Source organism: Nymphalis io, chromosome 5 (genome assembly GCF_905147045.1).
Source record: "Nymphalis io chromosome 5, ilAglIoxx1.1, whole genome shotgun sequence".
NCBI lineage: Eukaryota > Metazoa > Arthropoda > Insecta > Lepidoptera > Nymphalidae > Nymphalis > Nymphalis io.
The window spans coordinates 9,228,418-9,247,144 of NC_065892.1; the positions used below are offsets into that span (position 1 = coordinate 9,228,418).

Genomic DNA, 18,727 nt, shown 5'->3' on the forward strand with positions numbered 1-18,727 from the left:
AAATAATGTGGACACTGTTAACGCAACTATATAATAATACCTTGTCGCTAAGGTAAGTATTGATTGATTATAATCCTAACTATTATAAATGCGAAAGTGAATTTGTTTGTTACGCTTCACGACCCACTACTAATCGATCATTGTAAAATTTTGCACAAACATTGTGCAGAAGGACAAGGTACTTAACACTTGCGTAACAGACCTCACCCCCCAACACGCGGATAATACCGCGAGCGGAAACTAGTTAGTTATTAAGGCAATTTTTTAATCGATGTAATTCCCAATCATATCATAATGACCTCGCAGCCGCTGCTTGTAGTAATCGACATTTTATCTGAAACAAGTAAATCGATTAATAGAGAATGCTCGATAAGCTTGTATTTACATTTGAAGTCAGAATCTATTTTAGATTTTATAGAAATATTTTTTTAGTATTATTTTGACCACATTTAACATATACATGATATGATGATATAGTGTTGATAAAATACTTCATGATATTTTTCGGAGAGTTTTTTTACATTTAATAGTAAGTTATTGATGATTTATTTTCAAATTTCACTTGGTAAGGACTGCAACTACATTTTTAACATCGGGTATGTACCTATCTAACGCCTAGGCGTTCGAAACCCTGTTGTGACTTTAGTGCTTATAATAAAACGATATTATAATACGAATTCGTACAAATCACATATGAAAATATGTATAAGGTCATTATCGCACGAAAATTTAAATTTGATACATTTCTCTGTGCCTATCTGTAACACTTATCGTTTAGTCGACATTGCCTTATATGGTAGCGAAAAATACGTTTGATAAGATTATACGCAATCAACTCGAGTCTGTTGTTGACTGTCTATATCATATTACGCCACTCTAACACGTATTCGTTTAGATCACCATGCTGTTTATAAATAGCAGTCATTAAACTTAAATTATCTATAGTAAAATGTTTAATTCTATTAAAAGAAATGTGCTTAACACACACACACACACACACACACACACATATATATAAACTTATATATTATTAAACCAATATATCAATTTCGAAACAAATCAAACGAATGTTTCAAAATGAGTAAACTGATTAATGAATAAAAAATGTTTGTCTGTTACAGAGGAAAAAATGTTCTCAATCAAAAAAGCGAACTTCAAAAGGCGCTTTCAAAACATAAAGAGAAGCAGCTCATGAATCAAGTAAAGGACCACAAAGAAACACCAGGTAAACAATTTGCGAGCGATATTAATTTTATCATATGAATATTGTAGATAGCAATTTTAATATCGGACGTAAGATAAAGTCATAGTCCTGAAATTTCTCCTGGTAAGAAAAAGATTTGGAACTTAGCCACCACGCTCTAGTGCGGTATCGTGGTACATATATATGGCGGATATTTATTCGATGAGTGCTAGTTTTCTTATTTTGTTTTCTTTCACCGTCGAACTAAAAAATACAATCACATAAATACTCTGTAGTACTTGCCCAGATGCCCAGATTAAACGCGTGGTCTTCGTTTTATCTACTGAAACACACACTCAAACTCCTTAATTCATTATAGGAGGATAACACTTACTTATCGATTGGCAATTTAAATCTCCTATCTGTTCGGAAAAGAAATAACTTGAGAAGAACCGGCGAAAGTAACTCAGCGGGTTTGTTTTTGTTACATTTTTTAATTGTTTACAATTTTCAAAGAAATAGCCAGGAGGCCATCGTGTCAGTTCCAAGATGTGCTATCCATGAACTCGCTGATTGTATAACCTTCCTTTCCTGAATTTGACGCAAACATTCCTTTTCAATTTTTTCTCAAGTTAACAAGCACCTCGACAAAAATATCTACTAAATGTTCGATGTGAGTAAATTATATGATGTTAATATTTTTCAGGTTTCCAAAATACTTACAGTAGCGTTTTTTAAATTCGTCGCCAAATCGCTTTTTGCCGCTTCAATAATAATTGAATATTAATTAGCCTTATCTCTATGAAGTCATTGTAGATAAGACATTACACGATTTCACGGCTCGCGAATATTAAATTGTATGAGGTACACAGTGTTACACAAAGAAAATCTAGTAAAAATTAACTTAGATATATGAATTATCACAATATAATAATGTATTATTGCTTGTTGTCAAAATTTGCATTTATTGTGTGCTTTAATATAAGCATATATATTACAGAACCTTACGAATTGTATGTTTCCTTTCTATTTTTTTATTAAGAATGCGGGATCAATACTAATACATATATGTACGACAATTTTCGATTCGCAATTAGATACAATTATATAACAATCACGTGTTAAATATCTTATGTACATATATGTTAGTTATTGCCTACGAAGATGGAGTATGTATATATATCATAGTCGGTAGGTATGTCAACTTAGAAACGTAAACTTGTATGTTATAAAACCAAAGCAGTCATTCATTCATTTACTAATGTTGTAATGTGTAAAAGGAAGTTGAAACGTAACTGTAACCTTTGGTATGTCATATTTCGTAACTAATTGCTGAGACATCATAACATGAAGTGCTTAAGAATTTATGTCAATTTTTTATGGACGTACTTTAATACAAACATATAAGGATTTTATTATATAACTTTATAAGTACAATTATTTTTTTACAATTAATAACAAATAATTGAATAGTTAAAATGTATACTGAAAAGATTTTTCATTTATAAAAATCTATCGATTTCTAAAAGAAAAGTAAGTTAAAAATGTTTAAGTTTTTCATCCCTATATCGGAATACTTATCTATCTCTCAGCGTAAAAAAAAAGTTAATAATTTGGTAACAAATGTACTTTTAATATAATATTATATATCCTAGTTAAGATGCTTAATGTTATAGTCCTTATAGGTAGAAATTATTTTTATCATCTAGCTAAAATAATTTTAATACTATTTTATGCAAAATCTACCCGGTTTTTGTTGTGAACCCACACAGCCCTGGCATACTATTTCGATATGTGAAATTTGATAAGAGCGACCGAGTTCTGCAAGCGCTTTATCCGGTTGAATTGCGTTTCCTATACCGTATAATGAAGAGTGAATTTTGCAGTCTCTGTAATAAAACTGTAAACGTCACAGATAAAATATTATTTCACTGGTGGTAGGGCTTTGTGCAAGCTCGTCTGGGTAGGTACCACCCACTCATCAGATATTCTACCGCAAAACAGCAATACTTGATATTGTTGTGTTCCGGTTTGAAGGGTGAGTGAGCCAGTGTAATTACAGGCACAAGGGACATAAAATCTTAGTTCCCAAGGTTGGTGGCGCATTGGCTATAAGCGATGGTTGACATTTCTTACAATGCCAATGTCTAAGGGCGTTTGGTGACCACTTACCATCAGGTGGCCCATATGCTCGTCCACCTTCCTATTCTATAAAAAAAAAATTATCGCTAAAGGATACATTGAATAATCAAAAAAATCAAAATCAATCAACAGCCAATCGTTGTCCACTGCTGAACATAGGCTTCTCCCAAGGTGCGCCAAAGCTCCCTGTCCTCCGCCTTCCGCATCTAGTTGGTGCCCGCCACCTTCTTAAGGTTTTATGTCTTTTCTTGAATAATCAATTACGTCATAATTTATATATGTAGGATTCATCTAAAATAGTTCGTAAAGATTCGAACCTATTAATTTTATTGCTACTGTTTAATTTTGTGCCTAAAAGGCATAAAGAAATCATAATACAACATGTTTTGCCAATATTTCTATTATATCAAAAATTGTATAAATAATACAAAAGTGACATGGAAAATAAAAATGGCTACGTTAAAATGTATACTTATTTCAAGAAAAAAATGTTTTTAATTTTTAATTTATTTAAAGAAGAAAAATATTCACTCGAAACTTCATGGTTAGTTGCCATTAACATGACGAAAATAAAGTCAAAGTCAGTCAAATGTAAAGAAAATATAATTTAAAAAGAACATTGCATTATTGCAAACTTTAATCGTATTTATTATGGATATAATACGTCACATTTAAGTTGTCTATTGTTTCTAGAATTTGAATGGGTAACAGGCATCCGTGAAAAATTCAGATGCTTTGTTTTGTATGTACATATGTTGAGAGTGCCAGGACTAGTTTGACAGCTTAATATTTCACCGCACAACCCGTGGGTATAATTTTTTTCCCGCATATTTGGCGGCCGCTATCCGGTTGTTTGGTGCAGGTGCATCGGACGTTCACCCCGTCAATCATTATGTTTAGGGCTGTCATTCATTAAAATATTAAAACTTGGTCATGATCATGAAACTTTAATAAAAAATTAATTTTTAACTTCTTATAAGCTCAGGAATTTTTATCATTTTTAAAACATAAATATATGCATGTAACTAAATACATATATTTATGTTTTAAAAATGTAATGGCCATATTTTTGATATTATTTAATAATATCCTGGGACATTATTCACACACGGCCATCTGATTTCAAACTAAGCAGAGCCTGTACTATGAAAACCAGATATACTACATATACTACTTTTCTTTTGTAAATACATGACACCCAGATTCAGGACAAACAGACATGTTCATGCGCACAATTGTCTGTTCTGGGTGGGAATCGAACCCACAACCTTCTGTGTGAAAGATAAGTGTAGATACTTACAACCACGCCAACCGACCCGTCCGTCGTAATGTAATTGTGTTTATGTATTTGTATTATGCAATTAATGAAATGTTTATTTCGTATTGATATGTTTCAGTTTTAAACGAATTGTAAATGAAAAAAGTACGTAACTTTGTAAATAAACTAAACGTTAAATTACATTTTTTGTTCTAGCAACTCTAGCCTTAATTTTTCACGTTTAAATGCCGTTATTTATCTTACATATTAGATATAAACATTAAATATTTCTTTAATTAAATTTTAACATCAAATCAAATAAAATAAAAATACGGTTAATGTCATTAATATAAATACTCATCATTTATTTAAAAAACGCGTTTAATTATATTGTTCATGTTTACACAATAAATGTCTACTATATCGGATTTAATTTAAAATTAGGGTTTCCCGTGACTGCCCATGGCCCTAGTCGTCAGTGACCACGGTTGGATGAAAGTGAAATTCCTATTTGCTAACTCGTTCCTATCTTTCGATTGGCCGATTGTCAGAGAAATTAGCACAGATAATATATATATTGCATTGAAAGCCGGCAATGCACCTGTGCAATTTTCTTGAGATACAAATTACCTCTAAAATGTACCTTTTAAAGATAATACTTAGAAGTGTAATGAGGAATTCATTTTCATTGAGGAAAAGACAACGTCTGTTGCTTTTTTTTAAATAGATTAGCTGAAGTTCAACTGAGGTTATGTCTCTATGTTACATTGTCTTCTCAGACTATATAATTTTATGCATAATAATGTTGTGATCATTATAAGAATATGATTAATGAAGTTACGACAGGAAGGTTGACTTTTTGTCCTTGCATGTACCTATATTTTTTGTTATTTAACTTCTTTTGAAAAAAGTAACGTTTGTAAATAGAAGCAAAAATAAGCGGTCGATATTTGTATCTATTATAAATTTTGCATCGAAGAGTATTCTCTTAGATCAGTAACTATCAAAATGAAAAAAAAATAAAAAAATGCTTGTAACTTTGTCCTTGAAAATTGAATCTGCAGAAATATTCACTAACACTATTTTACTATTTTTGTCGGCTTTATGACAGATCGAGTTTACTTTATTACACAGTAAATTTAGTTATTATATATTGGTATTCATTCTATATACCTACGTAATTATCGCGCTGAAATTTGAAGTTGTTTTTTTTTTGTTTGCCAAAACATCGTATAGATAATATTGCAGATTAGTTCACACGATTGCGAGGTCAACAAAATATTCCCTTTAGCGTGCCGTGTTATAAATCTAGAATATAACGTAAATGCTGGTTTTATTCTTTTACTTACTTTGATGTCGTTAACAAATAATAAAATAGTCGTCGTTATGATCGTACTTTTCTTCGTAAATATAATTCATCATAATTTATGCTATCTCCAACAATTAAACCGAAGGTTAAAAATGCAACTACTTGCAAGGTAGACCTTGTAGCGTTTTAATTAACGCTTGCTTGGCTAATTACAGATGTTTACGTTCTAGATTCGAAATATTTGCATTAATTTTATTTTTAGTATCTAAATTACATATGAGCGAATTAAAATTGCAATAATTAAATGTGTTTTTATTGCAACATTTTGTTTTGTCTTACAAATTCCAGGTACTATATAAGTGTACTGGTGACGGTGATGAATGATTCATAACGGTGATATAATAATTTTTATTTCAGAACTAGAACGAGCAATCGCAGAAAGAGCGAGGCGTCTCGAACAAGCAGAACAAAGTACGGAAGAAATAGAAGCCGGTACAAATCCAACGCTACAACAAGTTCGTGCTCGTCTGCGACACGCCGCACCGACGCCATCTCCCGCTGCATCTGCGCATTAGGTTTTATTTGACATTCCAAATAAAACGCAATTCATAATCATATATTAATCATATATTTGATTCCGAAACATTTATAATGAAAATGATTATCGAATAAGGATTTATAAAAAATCTTATACTATTTTGTTGTCGAAGTTACCAATCATCGATTACAGCGCCATCTGTTATTGTAGTTAAATATCGACACGCCATATTTACTAATCTTCGTAAAGATATACAGATGTCGCTGGTGTGACGAAGCGTAATAAAAAGCAGCTGTCATAAATATTTTCGACTTGTAACGGTTTTGGGTTTCGAAGAATGACGTAAGATGCGCGAGATTGTAGGTATATGCCTATGCTTTGAATGCAAAGCTTGTAATTGTTTGTTTATAATTTTAATGATTGTATAGTTAGATAGGAATACGGTGTTTATTGTTTGTCATTGAAACTAAGTCACTAAAAGTGTCACAAAAATAAACTTTTTTATATAGATAGTTTTATCCTGTAAAATAATCGATAATTATTAAACATTTTGTTTCGTTTTGGTATACATTTTTAATCGATTGAATATATTTTTTGTTTAAAAATTATAGTTACGATGTTGAAGATATAATTTGACGTGAATTGATGTATTATGTTAATAACAAACCATTGACTGAGGAAACGACTGCGTGAGCTGTAACAATAAGGGTATCGTCGTCTTCAACAAGAGAAAAAAATATTTTTCTAAACTTTTTAACGTCGCAATACTAACATTTCATCGTGGTCATCTATAATCGTTCACTATTCTCGTAAGGCACATTTATGATTCTGTAGGTCTTATCACTATATTATATACATAGATTATATTATCATCATTATACATTTTTGACTAAAACGTATAGAGTGTAGTTAGATGTTAAAACAATACATTACGGCTTAGACTTGAAGATTAAAATAAAATTGATTATATTATCATATTTATTAAAGTAGAGTTCTTATGAAAATTAGTAAAAATTAACTTCTACACAGAATTATTCCCATACCAATTTTAATAAATGTTATCTTTCCCATGTACCAAATAGTTGTCCAGTTAATAATTTATATCGAAGTGTTCATGAAAGTGATAGAAATGAGAAATATTTTTGTATTTTTATGTAATACCTAAAGAGCATATTTGTGTAAAACTTCTAATAGTACGTAGCGGTTCTCATGAAAAGCAATACGAGTATGTTCTAAGCGGACGCTGCATTCATACATTTTACGGTACTTTTAACATTTCCTCTTATTGCTCGACTTCTGTTTTTTGACTGAAAATATTTTGTTTTTTTTTTTTTTTTTCAATATAACAAATTAGTTCATATATTTAACAACGTGATTGCAGTATCTGCTTCGAACATCCTAAATATATAAATATTTTATAAATATGTAATGAATTATAGAATCTCTGATACATTTAAAATAGTTTGAACTATAACATTAAATAGTTTTCATACTAGAATATAAATATTTTTTCAATGGAGTACGGCAATCGACATAACGTTACATTGTCAATACTTTAAAATATTTTTTTAGTTGTCAAACTTATTACCATTGTCAGGTCACCATAAAATATTGTATTTTTTTTATCTCGCTCTTGCACATTGTCTTGGTTTTATGTAAGAAAGAAATAGAAGATTAATGTTTTATAAGAAAATAAAAATTCTCTCCCCATTGTGCCTATGAATTGATTGTTATTTAATTTCAGGAGGTTATAATTAAATTGTATTTATTTAAAGGATGATGTCTCTCACTGAATATGAAATCGAAAATAAATTCACTTGTTATTCTTTCACATCCTCCTTATGAATTTAGTTTTTGTCAAATTGTAATGTTTATTATTTATATTAGATTGACTTAGTACAAAGATCGCCTTCAAAATATGAAGAGGTAGCTTCGGCTTGAGAGCTGTGTGTCGTGGCCATTTTAAGTTTGATATTATGTGACTAATCTAGTATTTAAGTGATTTAATTCTTCATAAAGTTTACAATGAAAATGTATCAAAGTTTGATCATTTACATAGAATAATAAATGAGTTTTAGCACATCGGCATTTTGTATTCACCCTTCCTCAAAACATTCATCGGTTTGTTAATCGAAATCTTAATGGTGATTTTCTTTACAAAATATTTCGGTAGTGCATTAGACGTGTGAGCGCTCAACATATTAGAATTAATATTTTTTAATGCTTTTATCGTAAGTACTCTTATATAAATTCTGATACTGTTGATTACAATTATTTATTTTTAGATAACTAATCTACGAAGGCGTATTCTGTTAATGAGAATTATTATTTAGATAAATAAATGAAGCACTTCTATAATATATCAATAAAAATTGAGTATTTTCGGTACAACGGTATCACACCAAAGGTTAGTTTTACTTTGTCCAATGGCGAGAAGAAAAGTCGTTTCGTTTGTTCGTCGTTGCGAGTTACTACATAAATATTAATCTCTTATCGTTAGAGAAATTGCTATTTTGTATAAAAGTAACGTTATAATCTTAATTATGAATAAACAGTATCACGGAAAAACAAACAGTATTATGTCAATTATAAATCATTTCATTTCTGTGTGCGATATAAGTGCAGGAAGGGAATATAATGTCACGAAAAATTAATGGTACATGATAATTTTATGAATTATTAAAATTAATTCAATGCTATTAGCAAACAATGATAATGATCGGGGGAAATTTGCCGGGTTCACAAAGCGTAAACGCTTTCGTTTTCGTAGGACAACCTGAGAGTCACGTTAGTAGTTAGTTCTACGCCCCAGGCACGAATCGAGACCGTTCAGCGTTCTATTAGTTCAGTCGCTACTCGGACACCTTCTACTGTCCACGCTTTCGGACAATGCTATATGTGTGGTTACGGTACCAGTGATCGATATGTATACCAAGTTAATTCGGGCTACTTTAATTACATTAGTCATATTACAAAACGCCGATGGAAAGAAATCTAAGAAAAAACGCATTAACAATGACGCAGCAGAGTCGACCCCGCAACCGAATGTGCTAACGTACTCTACTTTTGGCTTTAATGATGTCGGCTCTTACGAGGGTTTCGTTCCAAGTTCTCCTGACTATGCCAATTACCTGACAAATACTAAACAGGAATCTTCCACACGATTATACGCACCGGCATTTCCTTCAGCTTTAGAGTCTACAGGATTGGGTAGTTACTATGATCCTCAGCCGGACGTAGGTTCTTTTAGTATTAGTAGTGACGGATACCAAAGTGGTCAGTCGTATCAATTTGGACCACAAAACGTTTTTACGTCTCAAAACCAGGATGGAAGTAGTGACCAAAATCAAAATGGTGAAACAAAAGAGGTATACCTAAATACCAATAATAATAATTCTCCTAGTTATGGAACGAAGATAAGTTCGAAGGGTAAAAGTAAACATTTTGAAAATTTTAATCACACAGATCATAATATATATGGAAGTATTTCACCTACTTTAAATAATGATGCGGCATTTAAAAACCTTAACAACAATTATCCCAATTATCCATCTAAATCTCATTCCACGGATATTTCATCATCACTTAAATTTCCAAAGGTTGTAGATTTTACTCATATTAAAAATTACTATCCTACCAGTGTTGATACAAATTTTCAAGATCAAAAACCTTTAAATTTAGATTTACATAACAATGTTGCAATTGATACAAATTTAAGCCCTTATAAAAGTTATACCAAGACCGATCTCAAAGAAGAACAACTATTAAAAAACAATTATAATTACAAAGATGAAAAAACAAAGAGTGAAAATGAATTTTCGGAACCGAATTATTTTTCAACCGAAGATGTTGGCGATATTAAAATCAATTTTAAAAATAATAGAAATAAAAGTGAGTATAAAGATAAAATAAAGACTAAGCCGTGGAATTTAAATAACAATAATAATGATGGTAAAAAGTCCAGACCATACCATACCATACCAACCAAAGGATATGATTATTCTACAAATTATAGTACAACAAGTTTTAGATTTGATAATGGTGCGCCAAAGAAGCCATTCAATAGCAGCATTGATGAAGTTGCTCCAGCAAGTAGTAATTTGGATTACGTAGGCTATAATTTTCCTGATAAAGATTTTTCTGGAATGAAACATACACAAAGCGTAAAATCTCCTTTTGATATTGAAAGCTATGGCATAGTTTCAAATAGTTACAATGATAAGTATAAACCTTCCGAAGATTATTTAAATTCTTTTAAAAACTTGTATTCCGATGTTCCTAGTACTAGTTCTCACTGGGGAAATATTTTTAAGACAACTGATTATTCGCCGTACAAAAATCACCCTAAAAATCCCGTCTATAAGGATGAGATTAACGATGAGGTAGTGCACATTCCAAAAAGACATCAGAATTTAAAAAATGGAAAGTACTTTGATAATAAACTAAACGATTTTTCGTTTTCCAACACATACAAACTGTATAAAGATAATGATGATAAAGAACAATTGGATTGGACAAAAAATATTTTTAACACAAGGTTTAAGTCCGAAGAAGATTTGCTAGGGCTAAGAAATCATGATACCTCACATCCCTCTTATATACCGACGTTTAAGCCAAGCTATAATGATTTTGCTGAAGACATAGATTACAAAAAACTAGTTCAGAAATGGCGGCAAAACTACTTGAAATCGAAGCTTAGAGACTCCAATCGGGAATACGAAACTTATGCATCAGAAACAAAACCCGTCCACGTACCTCTTCCAAAGCCTTACCCGGTAAGTAACATACAAGATTTAGTAGATTGTAAAATTTTATGTGTGCACTGGCTTGGAATACTTCAAATGCCTGATCATCGTTTATGTAATTAATCAATAAAAAATAGTTGACGGAATGCGGATCGTGTAGGCAGACTTCTCGCGTCGCGCACTATTTTCTTCGTTAGCTCGTGGTCAGTAAGATGATTCGCCTATATGATTACACGTTTAGTAGGTGAAATGCGAAATTCAACACCATGATCTACTTTTGATAGATATTATGTTTCTTTCTACAACATAGTCAACAGGTCTTTTTTATTAAATATTAAAATATAAATAATAAAATCGAACCTATGTTTTTATTAGATTTAAGGTTATCAATATTATACAAAACATTTTATTATATATAAAACCGTGTGATAATTTATGTTTTGAGAAAGGAGAAAACAAAGATTGACTATTTGCAGTCGTCATATTACAATGAATTATTCAAATAGGTACCTATTCATAACGGTAGTACACCATTAAGAACTTTTTAATTTTCTATATTGTTATATTCATAAGGCTATTAAATAAACAATAAAAAATTATTGGATAGAAAGATTAATTTCTCATTTATTACAAATAAATTTTCCTAGTTATAGGCTGTCAACAGTACAATTACTTTACATAGTAAGTATAAGTACATATCTGCCGTAAAAATATAGCGAAAGCTTCTTTTTTTGCGTACCTACGTCTATAAAAATAGTATGATTATTTATCGAATCAAAGTTTCACTACAATCATAAAAATATACAGTCTATTGTTAGGTAAATTGCCTAGGTAAATATAATCTAATATATTATATAATTTAACTCCAAGATAAAATAGTTGTTTACAAACTAAAGTATTAATTGTAATATGAGACGAATATTATTTTTATCAATAGTGAGTGAGCCAGTTTAATTACTTTTATTAGCGGTGCATTGACGGCGCAAAGAATAGGAAATCAATATTTTTAAAAAATGTGACGACGGGCTGTCATGACCATTTGAATTAGGTTAGGTGGTCTATTTCTCTATTCTGCATTCAATTATCTATTGCTCCCGCTGAGCGTTATGAATATTTGAAACATTATCTTTTATTCAACTTAGTTCCCGTCCTGTCCTGTCCCGTCCGAAATCGTAAGAAAATCAGTTTGGAAGTTCTTGAGTTTACCGCGTTCAGACAGATAGACAGACGCGGCGGGGGACTTTGCTTTATAATATGTAGTCAAATATATATATATAATATGAATCAGTCAAATGATGAGTAAGATGAAAATCTTTTTGTCCATGGAATGAAGTTGATTGTTAAAAGATATACCTAGGTATATAGTTTTCTCTTCTCGTACTTTGTTGATCCATATATTTATTAATAATTTATATATTGAAAATCCATCCATCGTAGATTCGTTCAACATTTTGCAATGTAGGGATACTTTTTATATTCGTTTTAATTATTCTTATTTAATAAAAGTACTAGGTGTTATTTCAATTATTTTATGCAAATGTTTTATTAATATAATTTTGTTTCACCATTTTTATATATACAGATGCACGATGTACATACAAAGGTATAAATTGCATGATTACATATTTCGTTGATTATTGAATATGATATTGCACGAATGCACGTTTAAGCATTTTCACATTTCAAATTATGCAAATACAAATTTGGTTTATATTAGTGGTTTTGGTTCTACCGCACACTTAGTTTTCTTTAATAATCGACTTACAGATAGAAGTGCCGCGTCCGGTAATCGTGCCGGTGCCGCAACCTTACCCGGTAAAAATTCCGATACCAAAACCGGTCGCTGTGCCGGTTGTAAGGGAGATAACCGTGCCTATCGAGAAGCCAGTGCCGTACCCGGTTATCAAAAAGGTTCCTTATCCTATAGAGAAGCTAGTTCCTGTACCTGTTGAAAAACAGGTGTGTTTTATGTATTGGTCTATTTCTAGATATTTTGATTATTCATAACATATATTAAAATACGATTTTAATCACAAATATGTCTAACGAGTAAAATATATTTATATATAAATTTACATTGTAGTCGTTTATGTAAATAAAACGTTTCACCATCACAAGCACTGAATCAGTATTTATATTTTTGGAGCACAATCATGTAGTTGCAATTTCATCACATTTTCGTATTATGCTTATTAATTGTGTAACAGTATAATTATATATTTATGTTTTTACCAAGTGTTTAAGGTCAGATTGTCTAAATATAGTTCGGCTGAAGGGAAATATTTACGGAATTTGTATTATTTGAACGTAGGTTAAAAGAAAAATAAATGGTATCATAAGATTTTTTGTAAAATTACTCTTTATACTCTAATACAGATAATAAATTGGCTAAGCTGTCTTTGTTTTTATTTTAGCGAAACCATATTTGCAAGTATGATAAGATTAATTATGATCGACAACGCCTGACAGGCGTGTCATCATTATCAATATCTGTGCAATATTAATAAGAACGAGAAATCTTTGAAACTCAAAGAACCTCTTGTCTTAGGATTTCATTGCTAAATAGATGTATTGGGCCACGCTGACCTAGTCACTATCTATCTACTTATAAATAGGTTATGTAGACATATAAAACAAAAGCGAAGATACTAATATACTCATAACTATATTGTAATATCTGTAATTAAGATATGATTAATGGTCACTGAATAATTTAAGTAAAGCTGATTTCGAGAACAGATTTTCATATCCCAAATAACCCTTTTTTATTTAAACTTATGTTACAGGTACAAGTGCCAATAATGAAACCGTATCCATTGCATATTCCGCAAATAAGACCCGTCTTTCATCACACGAAACCTCACGATGACAATGAGTTGGAGTCAGATGAAGATGACTATTATTCCCGTCCAGACTCTAAAAGACCGGTTTATAAACGTCCAAAAAGGTAACCAAAAATATGAGATTACCATTTTTATAAGGCTAAGGACTCCTCACTCTCGAGAAGGCTTTGAGTTTATTTCACCATGCTGCTTCTATGCAGGTTGTATATGAGAACGAACATATACAAATATATCAAATAATTAACCTGAGCATAATCGGATGTTTACTGCAATTCTTTTTAATATATTACTATTAGTAATTATAGTTTCACGTGGTTAATTATATTTTATAACTTACAGTTCTCGTAACCGACCCCGTGCACCGTCCAAAAGACCATCACGCATGACATATCAAGATCGCAACAGGAGACGTGTGCCAAATAGAAGACCATCTTTTCCCTATCATAACCAAAGACCCAGGAGACCTTACCCTTCAGATATTCGCTCCCCACAGAGGTACCGCGATGATTTCGAAGAAGATGACAGTGAAAGTGAATTTGAAAATTATTGTAAAAGAACTGGCAAATGTTAGTTTAACTATAGAAAATTTAAAGGCACGGGACAACGTTTCAGCTTCAATTTAGTGTCTCGTACCAAACACCTAATTTTATCTTTCTTAATGTGCTAATTTATCCAAAAATCAAAGCGCCGAGAGAACCACCCAATGGTATAATTATAACAAATTAATGATAACCGGACATCATTAACTTATTTTCCGATTGATTGAGACCCTTTTTAAATGTGAGTTTCAAATTTTTATTATACATACTCTAGTAATTATTAGGATTAGATAGGCGATATTCATAATCCATGCATTTTTTTTAGTATTGTAGACATATTAAAAAGTAAGTTAATACATATACAATATATTTTCTACACTATGATTTTTTCAGTATAATTTTGTATTTGGTATTAAAAAAATTGCTGTGCCAAAATCTTATTATTTTTAATTATGTATGCAATAAAATGAAGACATAATAAGTTCTTAAGATCGTATTTTCTTTATTTATACATAAATGTATGCTTAGTTTAATCTTACATAATTTATTTAATGCTATTCATTCTATTTATAAATAAGCAAATTATATTATTATTGTAAATAAAATAAATATTTTAAGAAAGAAATCATTTTTTGTCATGCCATGTCATAGCGATATGCTTTACTAAAACAGGAAATAAATTAAGGAATAAAAAACGTATGAATTAAGACGTTAATTATATTGTCGTAAATCTTATAGCCAATAAAACAGCAATCCTTATTGTCAGCGCGCACGCAGCGAGATCAACGCACGGTCGCGCTTGGACGCGCACTTTTCCTAACGCTCTGCTAAACAAGTCTCATTCCGTGCTCATTCATAATGTGATATAAATATATCAATATTGAAGTAGAAAAAGAAAAATTTTCACTCATGAAAACTAAATTCATGTGTTGCTTATCAATAATTTTCACAATATAACTCTCTCTCTTTCCCGTTACCGACATAAGTTTAAAAGTGAAGTCCCTGATCGAATCTGAATATTAACACAAAGCTTAAACCGTTTTAGAAGACGTTCCTTTCGTAGTTTAGATGTGCACTAAGAAATTACATTGTGAAATTTTCATTTTATGAGGCCGCTTTAATCTTCAAACTACCATATTGGTAAGGAGTGTTATTTCACATTTTTAAGGATACCACGACGAATTAAAACGCTGGTTTTGGGATTACATAATGCCGCATTGAATGTACAATTATAATTTTTTTGGTGAAGGAAAACATCGTGAGGAAACATGTATGTGTCGAATGATGATAATCTGCCACATATGTGGTTGGTAGATACATACGGTGGTGATATAAGCTCCACACAAAAAACAAATGCAAAAAAATTCCTTGAATTCGCCTCTCAAGAAAAAGGCTTGAAGTTTTTTCTAAGGCTCTTTGTTTACAATTGTTGAGTTATGAGTAATTTGTTTACACGTAGGATTAATATTGAAGTCTATTAGACTAGATATATTAACAATTTATTATTTTTATTAAAATCAAAGTAGGATGTTTTTTTGCGAAAACCTTTTACTTACTCTTACAGGAAGGAAAAATGTTATTTTTGAAATTTATTATTCATATGAGTTTCAAAACGAGTTGGTGGCGTAAATATGCGTTGTTTATTTCACTGCATTTATAATAAAGTAACCTTTTTATATTTAAATTGAATTATTATTCTTAAGCAAGGCAAGTCAAGAAGATAAAATATACATTTATTTTACGAAATTGAAATTGATCTAGTGTCACAAGGTTTTGAGGTTTATAGCTTTTAGCAATATTTAGAACTAGAATCACATAGATTAAATAAAAACAAATATTACTTATAGTTCCTGGTACTTATAGTAATTAGGTAGACACAATTGCAAAAAAAACACAAATACATCTCTAAACTTGATTGATGAATATAGAGATATAACATAGGCTTAATAACGAAGAAAAGGGTTACAATTAGTTACTTAATAAAAAATAGTCAACACTAAGTTATCGAATATCCACTGATCCGGATAATGAAAAAAAAAACAATTTTTGCATCTCGAAGAGACTTAGCTATTAATTTACGCTTTTAACAACAGTGGCATAAATGTGGATGTCACAGAAAGATTTATTTTTAAACCAAATGACGAACATTGTTTTCATAAAATACCTCCTGCAATATTGCCATGGTGGCAATGAAGCTTTGAAAATGAAGCATTTATTTTTAATTTAATAATAGTCACTACAGTTGATATAAAAGTTTTAAAATTCTAAAAAAAAAACGAATTATCTTGTTTCGGTGAAATTAAATAAAAGTATCATACAGGGTATTGCTCCGTAAGGTCCTAGATTTAATTTTTAGTAAGTGCTGGGACACAGGTTTATTGCTTAATTCATAAAAATATAGTAAAGTTTTAATAGGTCTGCTTTTAAATTTCTACATTTTGGATTTACTAGAATTGGCTCGAAAACTGATAACGAAATAGCGCTTACTAGACATTCTGTGATTTATCCAAAACTTCTGACTTCTGATAATTACTGGCTGTGTATTACACGAAACGCTTTACATACTCTTGTATACTTATGAATTGCCCTTAAAGTTAAGCCTTTGATCTTATTGCTTTATACTTGTGTCAACAAGTTTCATTAATGGAATAAAGTCTTCTGAATCTGAAAAAATGGGTGTTTCTAAAATCAAAAAAATCGAAATAATTTGGTTATAAATATCTCTCCTCTTCTTCTGATCTTCCTTTCTATGTTAAAGGTATTTATGATTTTGTATTGTTTAACAATTAAAATTAATTTTAAGGTAACTGAAAGGAAACGCATAGTGACGTTATGAGCATAATAACATCTCTACTACAAATATACCTACATTTTAACAGGAAATATACCTTCTATTATAACATTTTATAATGAAGTACAGATACAAATTCGATTCAAAACTCATTATAAACAAGAACGAAACGTAGTACGTGAACAACGTGAATCAATTACATGCAAAAAAACAATAAACAGTGTACAAAGTAAAGTAAGTCCGTAAGTCTGCGTGGAGGCCAAGGCTACAGTCGATGTGTCTTTAAATGTGACTCATTTCCATAGGTTTAGCTGACACTAGAAAAAACTTTAGAAATAAAAATGTTACAAGAGCACTTGCGTGTTCGAATAATAAATTAGCCTAACATTACCCAGAGTACATATTTATTACAGTACATATTCATATGTTAATATTTTACACTAGTATAGTATGTGCATTAATACCAAAATAATTTCTTTTTAAGATCTTATTTTGTATTAGACTGATATTATTATTTTCGTAACACAAATGTATTTAACAGAAACGTTTAACGTAGATTAAACTTCGCGGAGCAGTTGGTATGTTATGATTTTTGTTAAAAATATAGGTTTTTTATTAGAAACGCTTAATATTAACCAATACAAATTCTTGAAATTACACGAAAAGTCATATTTGATTATTGCATATATTTAATCATTGCAACTTTTTCTTAAAGGACATTGTTTATAAAGCCCGGTCAATTTAATATTTTAGACAGTGATTATCATAACGCTCTCATTAAGAGCATTATTTATAATGTCTGGGCTTTATTAATAATGTCCTACCTATCACTTGGTCCATATCATATTTATTGTTTAAGGATTTTAAGTTGAACCCTGAATTCTAGGATACTTACTCAATATTCATATTAAGGTTTTAGTCTAAAATATGATTACCAAATAAGTATATTCTTCATTATGTATATAATATCGACTTTATTATTTAATTAAACGTTATAACAAGAACCAAATGAGTAGGTTGTTTATCAATGGCAGTAAAGCCTCAAACTAATTATGTTTATGAAATTATACAATTGAATAGACGAACATACGCGTCAAACATCAAGTAACTTTCTCCTTTTTTTGAAGTCGGTAAAAAATTACATTCGTGCTTGATGTGTCCTTGAGTTAATGTGCTTAATTGATGTGTTTGCTAGTGATTTCATGTAATCGTGGTGTAATCGATCCTGGAAACAGGTTTGGCGTACTGACAGTTTGAATCTAAATGTAGACAGATTATTCATAGACACTATTGTTTCTATATGAACTCTGTATGTATATTCCCAAAGCCTAATTATATTATAATTTAGTTGACTATTGTTCACTTGTCTCTAGATATAA

The 18,727-nt window shown here is 30.5% G+C and overlaps 2 protein-coding genes across 2 annotated transcripts in view; both read left to right on the top strand.

Annotated features, from left to right (window-relative positions):
- Window positions 1-8,510, top strand: part of LOC126768844 (protein FAM107B) — a 30,506-nt gene extending 21,996 nt beyond the window's left edge. Inside the window, exons 3-4 of the mRNA XM_050487197.1 lie at window positions 1,122-1,225; window positions 6,310-8,510. Of these exons, the coding sequence (XP_050343154.1) occupies window positions 1,122-1,225; window positions 6,310-6,467 (262 nt within the window). The 3' untranslated portion in view covers window positions 6,468-8,510. The remainder of the gene's footprint in view (window positions 1-1,121; window positions 1,226-6,309) is intronic.
- On the top strand, window positions 8,349-14,858 carry LOC126768387 (probable serine/threonine-protein kinase clkA). Its single transcript, XM_050486412.1, has 5 exons — window positions 8,349-8,356; window positions 9,243-11,205; window positions 12,943-13,134; window positions 13,962-14,122; window positions 14,358-14,858. The coding sequence occupies exons 1-5, from the start codon at window positions 8,349-8,351 to the stop codon at window positions 14,587-14,589; spliced, it is 2,556 nt and encodes an 851-aa protein (XP_050342369.1). The 3' UTR covers window positions 14,590-14,858.
- The last annotated feature ends 3,869 nt before the right edge of the window (window positions 14,859-18,727 follow it).